This window comes from Gekko japonicus, unplaced genomic scaffold (assembly GCF_001447785.1).
Source record: "Gekko japonicus isolate JY-2015 unplaced genomic scaffold, Gekko_japonicus_V1.1 scaffold414, whole genome shotgun sequence".
Taxonomy (NCBI): Eukaryota; Metazoa; Chordata; class Lepidosauria; order Squamata; family Gekkonidae; genus Gekko; species Gekko japonicus.
The window spans coordinates 265,764-280,546 of NW_015162491.1; the positions used below are offsets into that span (position 1 = coordinate 265,764).

A 14,783-nucleotide genomic window follows, 5' to 3' on the forward strand; every position below is an offset into this window, starting at 1 on the left:
CTTAGCCAGGACTTAAAGTTCCATCTGTTTCAGATGGGGCTGCAATTCCCTTGAATGGGAACAGGTCTGGGGTTTGGGGGGGGGGTGCTCTTGGACCCAGGACTACTTCTAGATAAGTTGGTGGCAGGTGTACCTTTTACCAGCTTTGCCTGGTTAACCACCTGTGACCTTTCCTGGCCGCTGTGGTACATGCCCTGGTTACATCTAGATTAGATTAATGCAATACACTCTATATAGGGCTGCTATTGAGAAGTGTTTGGAAACTTCAGTTGGTGCAGAATTGTGGGTTATAGGGACCTTATGACTCCAGTCTTGACCTAGCTACCCTGGCTCCCAGTCTTTTTGCTGAGCCCAATTCAAGGTGCTGGTATTACTCTTTATATGGTTTATAAATCTACCTGAAGGACAGCCTACTCCCTTATGAACCTACTCAACTGCTATGGTCATCTTTGGAGGCCTAGGTTTGGGTGCTCCCACCTTCTGTGATTAGGCAAGTGGCAATCTGGGAGAGGGCCTTCTAAGTCATGGCACTTTTGTTAGCTGCCTTCATGGCCTTATGAGGGTAGAAAGGCAGGATGGTATAAATTTTGTAAAATAAAATATTTTTAATTTATTTATTTACAGTGCACCTTTCTCACTGAGATTCAAGGCAGATTGCATAAAGTAAGTCTGTACAATCAATGGTATGAGGAGGCATCTAATAAACAATATAATAAGACAATGATTGCAAAAAAATCTTAAACAACCCACAATTATTAAACATGACATGTTAAACAATATATAAAATGGTATCAACTAAGTAGAAATGTAGTGAGTGCAAGATAACATACAGCAGCAGATAGATCCAGGTAGTCAGCTGTGTTGGTCTGAAGCAGTAGAACAAATTTAGAGTCCAGTGGCACCTTTAAGACCAACAGAGGTTTATTCAAGGTATGAGCTTTCGTGTGCAAGGCACACTTTTTCAGATATACATATTAGTTGTATAGTCTGTTCTCTATCGAAATCTCTTCCTGAATCATTCTATATACATATTAGTTGTATAGTCTGTTCTTCCTGAATTCTTCCTCTGTTACGATGCAGCCCTCTTCCTTTATTTAAAAAAAATGTCCTCCTGATCAGTTCTATTTTACATAGTTTGTGGAAAAGCTGATAGTATGGGAGCCTTCCTGTCTTCAAAATCAACAATTGCCTGCACATGTGACTCCCACCTTATAAGAACACGAGGGGAGCCCTGCTTGACCAGACTAGTGGGCCATTTAGTCCAGTGTCCTCTCTCACCCAATGGGAGAGGAAATGAATAGGGCTTAGAGGCCAAGGCCTGCCCTCTGCTGTTTTGTTCTTGAGAGTCAGTACAGTACTTTTTCCAGCGTTGCAGTGTCTTTTTTGAGATACAATGATCAGAACTGCTTACACTATTCCAAATGACACTGCATCACAGATATATACAGGGGCATTATAATATTGGCAATTCTATTTTCAGTCCCTTTCCTAATAATCCCCAATACAGTGTTTTCCTTTTTCACTGCTGCAGCACACTGGATTGACACTTTCACTGAGCTATCCATTATGACCCCAAAGTCTCTTTCCTTCTCATTCTCAGCAAGATCAGACCCTTTATGGAATGGCTTTATGAAATGGCCTGCTTAAACAACACAGGAAGGCTCCCGCTCTCCTTGTTTTATGCAAACTATGAAAAACTCAGATATTCAGATGGGCTTTGTTATACATATAATTAGGGCTGTTCTGTAATGAAATCGTTCAGAAGGATGTTTTAGGAAAAAGAATAGGGACTGGGTTATACTACTGTGTATAATATTACTGTCTGTTCCTGTAAGTATAATTCTACTGTGTCATTTCTGCATTATTTAATTCTTCACACCAGTGCTTATGCTTTGTTTCAGCTCTGTTAAGGTTTCTGCTTGGTTTCAGATTTCTGCAATCCAAATCCTATTGCATTGATTGTATTGATTTACACTGTATAATTCCCTTCGAGTCTCAGTGAGAAAGATAGACTATAAATAAGTAAAAATATTATCATTAATTTCTTGCAGTAATTTTAAGGTTAATTTTTCTCTTAACTGTTTATTGGCATGTGGGCTTTTAAAAGATGCAATTTCAAGATAGACTAGCTGTGAGAATGCAGTATCATAGGCCCATTCTTGTTAGTATAAGCCTTCTCAGCCTAGATTTTAGAGAGGCAGTCTTCTAGCAATGACTGCTGTTTTGTGTTAACTCAGTCAAATTAGAGTCACTCCCAGGATTAATGTTCCAGTTTGCTTTATGCTGTAATGATTTTACAAAAGAATTATAAATGGTATGTCACACATTACAGTTACACTGAGAATTGAAATACATATTTGATGTGTAGAAAACACTCTATATAGGTTTTTTGGGTTAGAGGTGCATTATTGTATCAAAAATAAATGGCTGGTATGCTGTATGTAAGTTAAGTGATGTATATAAATTAAGTCCGCCACCACTGTGGCTATACCTAGAGTACTTCCTGGCTTCACACTCTGCCAGGTCTGAAGTTTAAATATAAGTGTGCATGCACAGACAGTGCTTTTATATGGGGGGGGGGGCAATTTGAACTCCCAATGTATTGTTTAAAGATTTCAGATTGTTCTTTAAACCTGGAACATCCTCCAAGTTTGTAGGAAAATTGATGTAGCCCCAATTCATGGATTTAGATTTCTGCAGCAGGGGCCACACATCACTTAATAGATTACATGTGCTGTTACATGCCATAGGATCAAACTGATATTGTGAATTATTTAATTTTTCCCTCCCAACTCTCCGTCAATTTTCAAATTTTCAAAATAGTTTTCCAGTCCACAAAGTATCTATGACTCATATATGGTAGACAAGTGTGAAGACCACAAACCTAGTTGTCAAATATTATGGAAGACAGCTAAACATAATGTATTCAGATGCTTCAGAATATAAATGTAGCACAAAAGATATTTGGGAAGGAAATACTTAGAGGGCAGCACAGAGATCTTTAAGCAACTACTGACATTGTTGGTGGTTACTGAGAATATATATTAACAAAATCTTATGAGAATCCTTTCAAAATACTGTGGTAAAAATCTAAATACAAATTGGTAATTGTAAGCAACAGATCAGCCAGAGCTTGCTAACAAGGGGGAGGGGCCCACAAGAACTCTGGAGGAAGAAAGAGGAAGAGGGATGGCACAGAGGGGGGAGAGAACCAACCTTGGAAGAAGAGAGGGTCCAGAGAGGGACCGAGAGGGCAAACAGGTAATGACGGGAGATGCTGGGGAAGGGCCTCTCTCCAGCATCAGAGGACAGACTATTAAGCAGCCAGGAGGAGTGGGGGAAAAAACATCAGAAATTAAGAACAATATAATACCAGTTCTTGTATGTGTCATGTTTTCTTCTTGTTCACTTTGTTCTCTTCTTCTACTCAGAAAAACTGTTATCTTCTTAAAAAGTTCAATATACATAAGACAAAACTTAGAAATAATTAAACAATATGGTATGCAAAGCTCACCGGAATTTATAAATTGTATGAAAATGTCACATTTTGCAACTTTAAGCACCAGAAAAAGAAGAATGATCTATGCTCAAAATTGTTGTTGTATGTTGAGAGATATTCCAACCCAGATCATTAGGTCAAGTTAGACAACATGACAGCCAGTCTGTGTGTTTGAAACTCAATCTGCTCTAGTTAAGAAGAAATATACTGGTTTTGCCCAATTTAACCTTGATTATATCCCGATTGTACTCTGGGGGCTTACACTGCAGTTCTGTGCTTTTTACTTGTCTCAAGTGGTTAAGACGCTGAACTGCAGGCTGTGGAAGGTCAGTAGTTCAGCAGTTCGAGACCGGGTGCCGCATGATGGAGTGAGCTCCCATCTCTAGTTCCAGCTCCTGCCAACCTAGCAGTTCGAAAGCAAGAAATTGCAAGTAGATAAATACGGTAGGTACCACTTCTGTGGGAAGGTAACAGCGTTCCGTGCGCCTTGGTGTTTAGTCATGCCAGCCACATAACCACGGAAACGTCTTCGGACAGCACTGGCTCTTTGGCTTTGAAACGGAGATGAGCACCGCAACCCTAGAGTCGGATTTGACTGGCTTTCGAGCAAGGGAACCTTTACCTTTACCATTTTAAGTCCCACTGAAATCAATGTAAAACACATAAGATCAAGTTGCTAGAGAATTGTGCCTCCGGTTTTTCTGTATATCTTATATTTGTACTGTTGTGGCAAACTCATTGTAAATGGCTTTGTAGACTGCAGTCTTTAAATAAGGAGCTTTGAGTGTATAACTTGGGAAGGGACTGTAGCTTTCTTTGCATGTAGAAATCCCAGATTCAGTCTCTGGCATCTCCAGCTAAAGGATGTTAGGTTCCAGATATTGAGAAAGACCCTTCTCTGCAAGTGACTCTAAGTAAGTGCTTGCCAGTTGGAATAGACAATTCATTGTTGTTGTACCTGTGCAGTCCCACATGGTGCTGTGCACATGTAGGCCTACTGCAAAAAAAGGTTTTGAAGCTCAGAAATGCTTGAAGGCACCACCCTTCCCAGCATGATAAAGAGGGGGTGGAGCGCTCCTCCCTCAGTTCTCTCTCTGCCACTGCTGAGAGAGAGGTTCACTAGAAGCTCTATCATTCCTTACCAGAACCAAACTGCCTTATAGCTGCCTCCATAGAGTGTTATATCTTTAATAACCTTATCTCTTTTTTTGAGAAAGTTACTACTTTGCTGGATCAAGGGAATGCTGTAGACGTAGTATATCTTGATTTCAGTAAGGCTTTTGATAAAGTCCCACATAATATTCTTGTTGACAAATTGGTAAAATGTGATTTGGATCCTATGACTGTTAGGTGGATCTGTAACTGATTGACAGATTGCACCCAAAGGGTGCTTGTTAATGGTTCCTCATCCCCTTGGAGAGGGGTGACAAGTGGAGTGCCTCAGGGATCTGTCCTGGGACCTCTTTTGTTCAGTGTCTTTATAAATTATTTGGATGAAGGAACAGAGGGAATGCTTATTACATTTGCAAATAATACTAAGCCGGGAGGGGTAGCAAATATGGTAGAAGACAGTCAGGATACAGGATGATCTTGACAGGCTGGAAAACTAGGCTAAAACAAATAAAATGAATTTCAGTGGATTTAAATGTAAAGTTCTGCATTTAGGTAGGAAAAATCAAATGCATAATTATAGGATGGGAGAGACTTGTCTTGGCAGTAGTATGTGCGAAAAGGATCTAGGGGTCTTAGTAGACCATATCCTGAATATGAGTCAGCAGTGTGATGCGTTAGCTAAAAAGGCAGGGAGTTGGACTAGGTGATCGTAGTGGTCCCTTCCAACTCTATGATTCTGTGTCACAAAAAACCTCTTTAAAAATGCAGATCCTGTGGATTGAAATCCCCCATGCAGGGAGTAGGACTAGGTGATCGTAGTGGTCCCTTCCAACTCTATGATTCTGTGTCACAAAAAACCTCTTTAAAAATGCAGATCCTGTGGATTGAAATCCCCCATGCAGACAACCATGAAAAATGCCTCCTGTGCCTCAGGAAAGAGCACAGTGTCTCATGCTGTTCTGTTTATCACCAGTTTACACCTAAGGCAATGCCCAGTAGAGCTTTCCATCTGAAAGCAGTGCTCTACTGGGCATTGCCTTAGGTGATTTGTGTCTTACTGCAATTGCCATGTCATCAGCATATGCAGACTTTCTGGATATCATCTTGGGAACATCAGAGATATAGCGATTGAAAAGAACTGGAGTGAGGACCAAGCCCTGGGGTAGGCTTTTATTCAGTTTCTTCTGCTTGTTGATTGACTGGCTCATAATTACTTGGACTGTAAGCTAAATATGAACAGTAATGCAGTCTTGGGTGTATCAGCAGAGGCATGACAGCCAAATCACAAGATGTCATAGTGCCACTGTATACAGCATTGGTCAGGCCACACCTAGAGTACTGTGTGGAGTTCTGCAGGCCTCACTTCAAAAAGGATGTGGACAGAATGGAGCAGGTGCAGAAGACCGTGACAAAGATGATCAGGGGCCTGGAGACCAAGCCTGATGAGGAAAGGCTGAGGGACTTGGGAATGTTCAGTCTGGAGAAGAGGAGGTTGAGGGGGAACATGATTGCTGTCTTTGAAAAGCTGTCACTTAGGGGAGGGGAGGGAGCTTTTCGTGTTGGCAGCACACAATAATGGGTTTAAATTTCAGATGAAAAGTTACTGGCTGGATAGTTGGAAAATGTTTATACAGTATGAGTTGTTCAGCAGTGGAATCTGCTGCCTAGGGAGGTAGTGAGCTCTTGCTCACTGGCAGTCTTCAAACAGCAGGTGGACTAACACTTGTAAGGGATGCTTTAGGCTGATTCTGCATTAAGCAGGGGGTTGGACTAGATGGCCTGTGTGGCTCCTTCCAACTCTATGATCCTATGATTCTAACCTTGTTCACTAAGATAATGGACCAATGGTCTGATTCTGGATAAGGCAGGTTCATATGTTAAACTTTTTTGCTATGGGCAGCAGAGAGACCTCAGTATGCTCTCATCATCCAGTAATTTAAGAAAAGTTTTGCTTCTATAATTGTAATTGTTTTCTACTCTACCTGGTAATCTAAGAAGTAACTTCATTTTTGTTGTTTATATTTTGAAGATCATCTGTGATATGGAAGCCCAGATTCATGCACTGAGAGAAGAGCTTATTCAGGTGAATGCTCAGAGAAAAAAGCAACTAGCTGAGCTTAGCCTCATTCGAGAAGAAGAAAAGCAGAGAATTTCTCAGGACCATGAAGCTGCCATGAACAAGCTGAGAGCTGACTCAGAAAAGATAATGTTAGATTTAAAAAAGACTAGTGCTGCAGAAACAGAGATGGCTTTGGAAAAGGTAAGCCAGAATTTTATTTTATTTATTCATTTATTTAAAATTGTTCACCCCATCTTTGTGCTGTCATCAGGGCCACAAATTTGTCTAACAAAAATGTATGTAAGAAAAACAGGTCTTAATAATTATTAAAATGAAACGATAATGCATCATTAAAACAATTAAACCCAAGCTAAAATACACATACAAAAACATAAAAGCAGCAAGTAAAACATAGGGCAGGAATGAGGGATCCCTGAGGGAATGCCAGATGAAATAAAAATGTTTTCACCTGCTGGCAGAAGATGGCAACAGGAGGGGACAGGTGAGTCTCTCTGGGGAGAGAGTTCATAGTTTGGTGCCATGAGCAAGAAGCTAATTTGAAGCATAGCTACTGCACAGAAAGTCTGCAGAAGTTGCAAGTGTGGGAAAGTAAAATGGGAAACTGAAGATGTATACAGTTTGGATAACAGTGTGTGGACTGTTGCTATCCATGGTGCATGTATGTGTGTTTTCTGTCCAGCTGCAAGATGGAAAGCCAGTTTTCAAAATCTCTCTAAGCTGGTCTGAGGAAAAACGCTTTTCTTTTCAGAAGGATGGTAAAGATGGATGACACAGATATGTGCGTAGTTGTTGCAGGTGCCTGTTTGCTAATGCCTATGACATCCCTGGAGCCATGTACCTCACTGAATTTTCATAAACATGCCAGTATTTTAAAGGATGTTTAAAGGTTTGTTGTGGAATGAGAACATTACTAATATAAACTTGTGTGCGACACAGATCTTCTGAGGGTTACTCTTATCTCACCTTCTCCCACGAAGGGTACCCTCTCATTTCAAGATCATTTTTATTTCTTAAAAAACATTTTTCCAGGCCAGAGGGCGCTGTCTTACTTCTGAAACAGCACCTCTTCCTAGCAGTAAGCAGGGTAAACTTCTGATTTCACTTGGCAAAAAATGTGAAAACTTGCTCCTCCTATGCAGGTCCTGTCTTCTGTACAAGCCGCAGGGGTTTGTCAAAGCTCTCCTTCTTTCACAGGAAACAAAGTTTCCAGAACAAATCTTTCAAGCTCATGGCTACTTTATACCAAAGAGTTTCCCCCTATCCAGCAGAAGAGAGCAGGGGACGAGGATATTTATCAAAGTTCTGGTATTCTGCTGGCACTCTATTACACAAAGAGAGTAGCCATATTCTCCTATCATCATGATATCCCAGTAAATTCACCAGCCCTACAGCAAGGAGGGAAGGGTGTCTAGTCAACTGCTTCAAGTGCTTGAGGGACTGTGATGTCGTAACATGACCTTGGTAGAACATCATTTGGGATTACTGAGAATGGACCATGTAGCAGAGGATCCATATGTGAAGCTATATTGGCTCAGCTAACAAACCATCCAGCAGGCAAAGTGGGAACTACCTCCCCACCCCTTCAAAAAGATACAGAAACCAACAATAATCTTGTTCGTGAGCAAAGAAAATCTTCAGTTTGACACTGTCATGATTGGGTATAAAATACTTGGAGGGGTATAGAAATCCTGTTGGCAGTGTGTTCAAATATACTGTATATACTTCCTATATTCCTACTTCTGGAGATGTAATCGAATACACTGACCAAACCACAGCAAGAGGGACAAACATCAATTGTTTATCACTGCTCGTAAACTGATACCACCTTCAAGATTAATAGCAATCTTACGAGAAGGAAAAACCTTTCAAGGAATATTCTGGTAAAATTATCTGAATTTGGTATTAGTAAAAATTTATACATTTTTAGAGCCAGTCCAATGTTAAAATAGTCAAGATGTTTGATTCAGGGGGGTAGCTGTGTTGGTCTAAAGCAGCAGAGCAAAGTTTGAGTCCAGTGGCACCTGTAGGACCAACAAAGTTTTATTCTTCAGATACAGATTGAAACAGAAGTCACCAACCATTACATATAGGTAGAGGGTAAGAACGGTGTTGCCAGGAAGAGCTGATTGGAATCAAGATGCATAAGTAAGAACAATATATATAGCTAAGATTGGACTAAGGCAGTTTGTAGAACCTGTGAATAGCAACAAATTAGCATATAGCTAAGTAAACACTTATATTATGCTTTTGGGGGGGCACATTTTATGCATAGTATTATAAAGTGGGTAGAAGGAGAGTTGATAATATTAGGTGATATGAGTGGTATAGTGGAAAATAGCCTTGAGTCAGGCCTCACTTCTCAAATCCCAAAGAACTTCAAAAATTGTTTAGACAATATGGATGTACTAGTTCTTTTTAGATATAAGTACCTACTTAAGAAGGAGTACACGTCTTACTCCTGCAGACATAACTCACATTCCAGAATAGACTACATTTTTGTTGATTTGGTCATGTTAAGGAGAATCAAGAATCTCTCAATAGATGCAGCAATTTATGCAGATCACTCACCTCTAATTCTTGAGTTTACAATTTAAAATGGGTTTTCTTTTTTTTTTGATGATTTTTTAATTAATTTTCCAAATAAACAACACAAACAAACAAAACAGTGTTACATAAAAGGAGATTAGTTTCTTGCACCACAGTGCTACCGTTACTACCATATAATTGACCTAATTTTTTTACCTATTACATTAATCTTATGCAACCCGAGAGGTTACATAATATCTTGCTGAGATCATTGGAAAAAATATGTATAAATAAAAATATTCTACCGTCCTGCCATTATTTTGTTTAATTAATGCACTTCCGAAGCTCTATTATAGGTTTTCCTCAATCCTTCTATTATGGCCACTTTCATTTCTATCTACTGCAAACCACACCTTGGTTTAGGCCCTTTTATAATTCCATTCCAACTATTAATATAAGGTTGTAATCCTTTTCCAATGTTCTTTCAGATCCTATTAACTTGCATTTTCTCCATCTCCTGTAATTTCGTTACTTTAAATTATCTCAATACCTGTGAAAAGCAAACCCCCTATATCTGTCTATCTTTCACTAGAGAGTGCATTGTATAAACACAGTCTGCCATTCCCCTCGTCTGCTGTCTCTTTAAATTTTGGAACTGGAGAGGGTTGTGCTTAATCGCCAAAGCTTTAGCGAGATAGTCTCTTTTATATTCCAACTCGGGAAATGCATTCTTCAGCAAGTAAGTTAAAGTTTTCTTCCTCTTACAGATAAGGTTGCATTAAAAAATGTTCTTAACAAAAATACAAACCCACCACTCCCTGTGTCCGGTAGCGACAGCTACGCTACCCTGAAGGGAGGTTCTTTTTCCACTTGATGCTTCGGGAAAAAGCCAGATTGCTCTCGTCGCTGCCGCCAACGGAGCAGTAACAGCCCGCATTTCTTGAGTACACTCTGAAGAGTAATAGGAATGAGTACAGCTATCTTTTGGGGAAATTGATGAATCCAGAATGGAATGTGTGTGAATCAATGAAGACACGTTTTGATGATTTTTGATGTTGGAGGAAGTTCTAACGAAACGGAAGATTGAATCCGGAGAATTTCGTCACATCACCTGAAACAACAAACAGCAATTTATTATACTACTGGAAATTTGTATTTTTGTATTATTTGTATGACTTGATTATTACTAGATACTTTAATAATTATTACAATTTTGTGTGCACGCTTTGCAGTATTTTTTGCTTATCTTGGCTAACGGAGCACTGGCCAAACTCCCCTGCTCCCTTCCCTCTTCCCGAGCGAAGGGGGGGGTCTCTCAGCACTAGAGACCCCCACAAATCAAGATGAAAAAGCCAGGGCGGCAGGAGAGCGATTCTCCGCTGTGTCCGCAATGTCGCGCTGCAACCGGAAGCTCCAATTTAAAATGGGTTTTCAAAAGAAGAATGGAGGATGAATAATTTAGTGTTCCAAAATAAGGATTTGATTGAAAAGATGAAGGCAGAAATAATAAGCTTTTACAAATTAATGAGACTCACAATGTTAATTTCAGGCTAGTTTGGCTCTCGTTTAAAATTTATATGAAAAGTAACTTGATTTCCTTAGGCAAGTATTACAAAAAACAATTTGAGGTAAGAGTTAATGAATTATACTAATCTTTGGTCTTCTGTGCAGTCCCACATTGGGACTGTGCATGAGCAGCCCTGCTGTGGAGAAATTATTAAACTAGTTAAAAATTCCACTAGGGGGTGCTGGACCCTTGCTCAGAGCCATTGCAACCACTTTCTGCTAAACTGTCATGTGGTCCAAGCAGGGAGTGCCCCTTCCCTCGGTTCCTTGTTCGACACTGACAGAGTAGATTCTTCCTCCTGGGGAGTGATCAACTTCGTTAAGGTAGACCTTTGTTTGCCTTTCCTTTGACTTTATTTTTAACAAGCAGCATGACTGTGAGAATCTTCTCCGTTGGTCCAGGAGGGGGGCAGTCCTTGACTCCTTACTCCTGGGAAAGCACCTCCCTCTTCCATAGGCAGGGCCTGCAAACTTTGATCCCAGAGGGGAGGGGCTTATCCTCTGATCCCCAGTCTTACCGGCCCTGCCTTCTGAGCAGGATGTGCTGGCTGTGCTCTGAAGAGCACGAAGATCCCAGAAGACACCGGAAGGTCAGAAGAAGAAGCGGAGACCTAAAAGAGGGCAACAGGAGAAGGTACTTACCTTCCAGCCCTAAAACATATTCAAGAGCTGCGGGCCTCGAATTACAACGGATCCGGCACCGGCAGCCCTGGGAGGCCCCCAGGCAGTTGTGGCGCCAAGAGGAATGCCTCAGATTCCGCTGGGAAGGCGGCAGTAAACCACTCCCCCCCATCCAGCTGCAGCAGCATGCAGCGGTTTTGGGGACAGATGCTCAGTGAAGAGCCTGGGGAGAGTGGAGGCAAGAGAGGCGGACGAGGGTGGCGTGGAAACTCCATCACCATCCATTTTGGCGTTGGAACGGAGCCCCCTCCTTGTTCCAGATCGTGGCGAGGAGAGACGCGGCTCCTGCGCAGTCTACCCAGTCGGCTGAACCACGGCAGGACTGTATCCATTGAGAACTGGCAAGGTGTGGAGGGGGAGAGAGAAAGAGGACTACCCCCCTCCCGTTTTCTTTTCCCCACCCTTTACTCCTTTCTTCTGGATCTGGATGGGAGGTTCTTTAAAAGGACGAATTGCTTCTGGTCCATGGGTCAGGTCTCTAGCAGGGACATTTTACAGTCCTTATTGCTGGGCCTTGGGAAAGGGAGCAACAATAGACAGCCTACTTCTTCCCCACCTGATTCAGCTGATGTGGGTGGGGTAGGGCTCCATTTTGGGGCTCTGTTAGGAGAGTGATGGTGGCTACTTTCACTTTCAGGTTCCCCTAAAATGGCTGAGAAGGCGGGAACATCTAGCTCCCAAGGCACAGAGAGTCTTAACCCTTCACAGACTAACAATATAGCCTCCCAAAATACGGAGCCCTCAGGAGAGGAAGCCCAGTTAAATTTCTCTCCTGGCTTAGAGAGGAAATGAGAAAGAATTCACTGGTCTAGGGTAACAGGCAGCTTCTTCCTAGGCTACTAACCTCTCTGCTTAAACAGACAGGAGTCCCAGTACAGAGGGCAGCCCTCCTCCTAGAAATACAGGCCTTCCAAGCACAGCAAAGGGTGCACACCCATTGTTAGTGATCTGAGATCACTACTGATCCTGAGGCTTTAGTGTCAGAAAAAGGTGAGCTATTAGAGCAGGAGGAGGAAGCGGTGCCTGTCATTCAATCTAGACTCTTCCTCATAATCTCTATAATAGAATGTGGGTTAAGGTCATCAGGGCACTAGAGCTTACATACACTCCAAAGATACAGGAAGACAAGGAGGATATTTTTTGTTGTAAGGTACATTTAAATGGCTTTAAAACTTTGCAATACATACCATGGTCAACATTCAGGTGTTTAAATATTTTATTGTGTATTATAGCACAGTCTGCAATTTATTACAAGATTAATTGCAGCAACCAAACATAGCAGGTTGCTTATATAGTCGGAGTAGTCTTTGTGAAATTGACATTTCGTTTACCTGCATCAGGTTCTTTGCCTATAATTTTAAACAGCATTCTAAGGATTAGGTTGGAAATCTGCCAAATTGAAACCATTAAACGGCAGTGATCAACATTTTTTTTAAATTTAAAGAAAGCTGCACTTGGCATAATTATTTCAAGCCAATGTCAGAGAAAGTATTTAAAGCTTTTAAATTTATAATTAAAGGATTAATATTAACTCATGAAGACATTGTCATTTTTGCTTAAAAGTTGAGTCTGAATTATTTTCTTTGATCTTTTTAGTATTTAAAGCATAGCAAAAGGAAGTTAGATTATCTCAAAATTAAAGTTATATTGTTTCATTGTTATATATAACTTTTTAGAAATGTAACTTTTTTTTTAATTTCCAGCTAAAAATTCCTGTCAACTGAAAATTATGAGGGCCTTTTTAATGCATATTGTGGGTATTAGTAAAAGTGGGACAGAGTTATAATTTGCTATCTTTCTGAGCACATACAACAACTAGGCTGTCTGCTGACAATAATGGTACTCATGTAACTAATAAATATGTAAAATGGGGATGGTTCTTTTTCTTTAATGTACAACATTGCGCTTTTGGGGATTGTACAGAGGAGAGACTCTCAATTCCTTACTCTCCTGTGCACTGTTGGACAGTCCTGGTTCTTCCTGAGTCACCTAACTTTTTCTGATTTCAGCCTCATCCATTTTGCCTTGACTCCCCCTTTGCTACTACAGCAATTTTAAGCCACTGCCCATAGTGCCACTCTTAGTAGATGATCCAGATTCAGACCCACTTGTGTTTTACCCGAGCCCTAATTTGTATGTCTTTTACAAACAAGGAGTTTCTCTGCTTGTTACAGTGAGGTGAAGAAACTGTTCTCTTTTCCCCTGCACATTGCTAATGTTCATGTAAAGGTAAACTTCACTTGTTGATTGCTCTTGTTGTGTAATTTGCTTAGTAGTAAAAAGGCTTCAGATCATTGTATTTTTACAAAGATTGTGGATACTTTTTTAGACCCTTTCTGGGGCTTTGTTCTGAGCTCAGAGATCATTGTCTTATTGGCAGATACTACATTTTGCATTCTTCCTCTAACAACAAGCATTGGTAAATGTTATCCTTTGCCAGCCTGAAAGAATGCAGGATGCTATCGGTAACACTTTAAAATAAGTGCATACGGGGAAAGGCTTCCATAAGAGTGTCCAAAATGTTTGTTTTATATGTGAATCCAGTTTTGGTTATATATTCATTCATGTGCAGCTAGATTCCATTGTCTAAAATGGGATTTGGGCATGCATGCCTTTCTTTGGATTGGTCTTTATCATATGTAATATATTTGATTCAATCATTATTTTCTCCATAGTCCACTTACCTTATCAGGACCTGTGTGACCTGATGACTTGGTTTTATTTCATACAGTCTGATACAAAAGTAATGCAACTGGTCTCTACCAAACGTTGAGATCAGGCTCCTGCCATGTGTTTATGTATTCTCCTCTTTCTGCTTGCTTTTCTTCCAACAAATGGTCTTGGCCATGTTTCAGGGATACATTTGCTCCTACTTCAACCATGACTACCACTAACCAGTGATTCCGTTGTAGCCAAGCATAAGAATTTCTTTGCAAACCATTTCTTATCCCTGTGTAGATAATTATGAATATTATGTCTGTACCAGGCCAGTGGCTGCTGATCACCCCAGTTGTTATGTAATGTGTTCCATTGCACAAAAAGGGCTAGAATATTTGCAACAATTATTGCAATGATTTTTTTAAATCCAGCAATTATAGGGGGTGGCAGGATAAATACATGCAGATTTTTTTTTAAATCAAATGGTAGTACTAATTTAAATTTTTTACAACAAATATAGGTTTTTCCTCTGTACAACACTTTTGGCAGTTGATAATGTTGTACTTATGGGTTATCATTCCAGTTTCACCCAATTAAAGTTTTAAAAATAAACCTGCTAGATATATATCCTACAAAAGGTTAGGCTGCACTATAGAATAA

General features: G+C 40.4%; 1 protein-coding gene across 1 annotated transcript in view; it reads left to right on the forward strand.

The window, feature by feature from the left end:
• The window catches only part of CEP112 (centrosomal protein 112kDa), a 377,899-nt gene that overhangs the window by 209,616 nt on the left and 153,500 nt on the right, over nt 1–14,783 (forward strand). Inside the window, exon 13 of the mRNA XM_015406010.1 lies at nt 6,642–6,872. Within this exon, the coding sequence (XP_015261496.1) occupies nt 6,642–6,872 (231 nt within the window). The remainder of the gene's footprint in view (nt 1–6,641; nt 6,873–14,783) is intronic.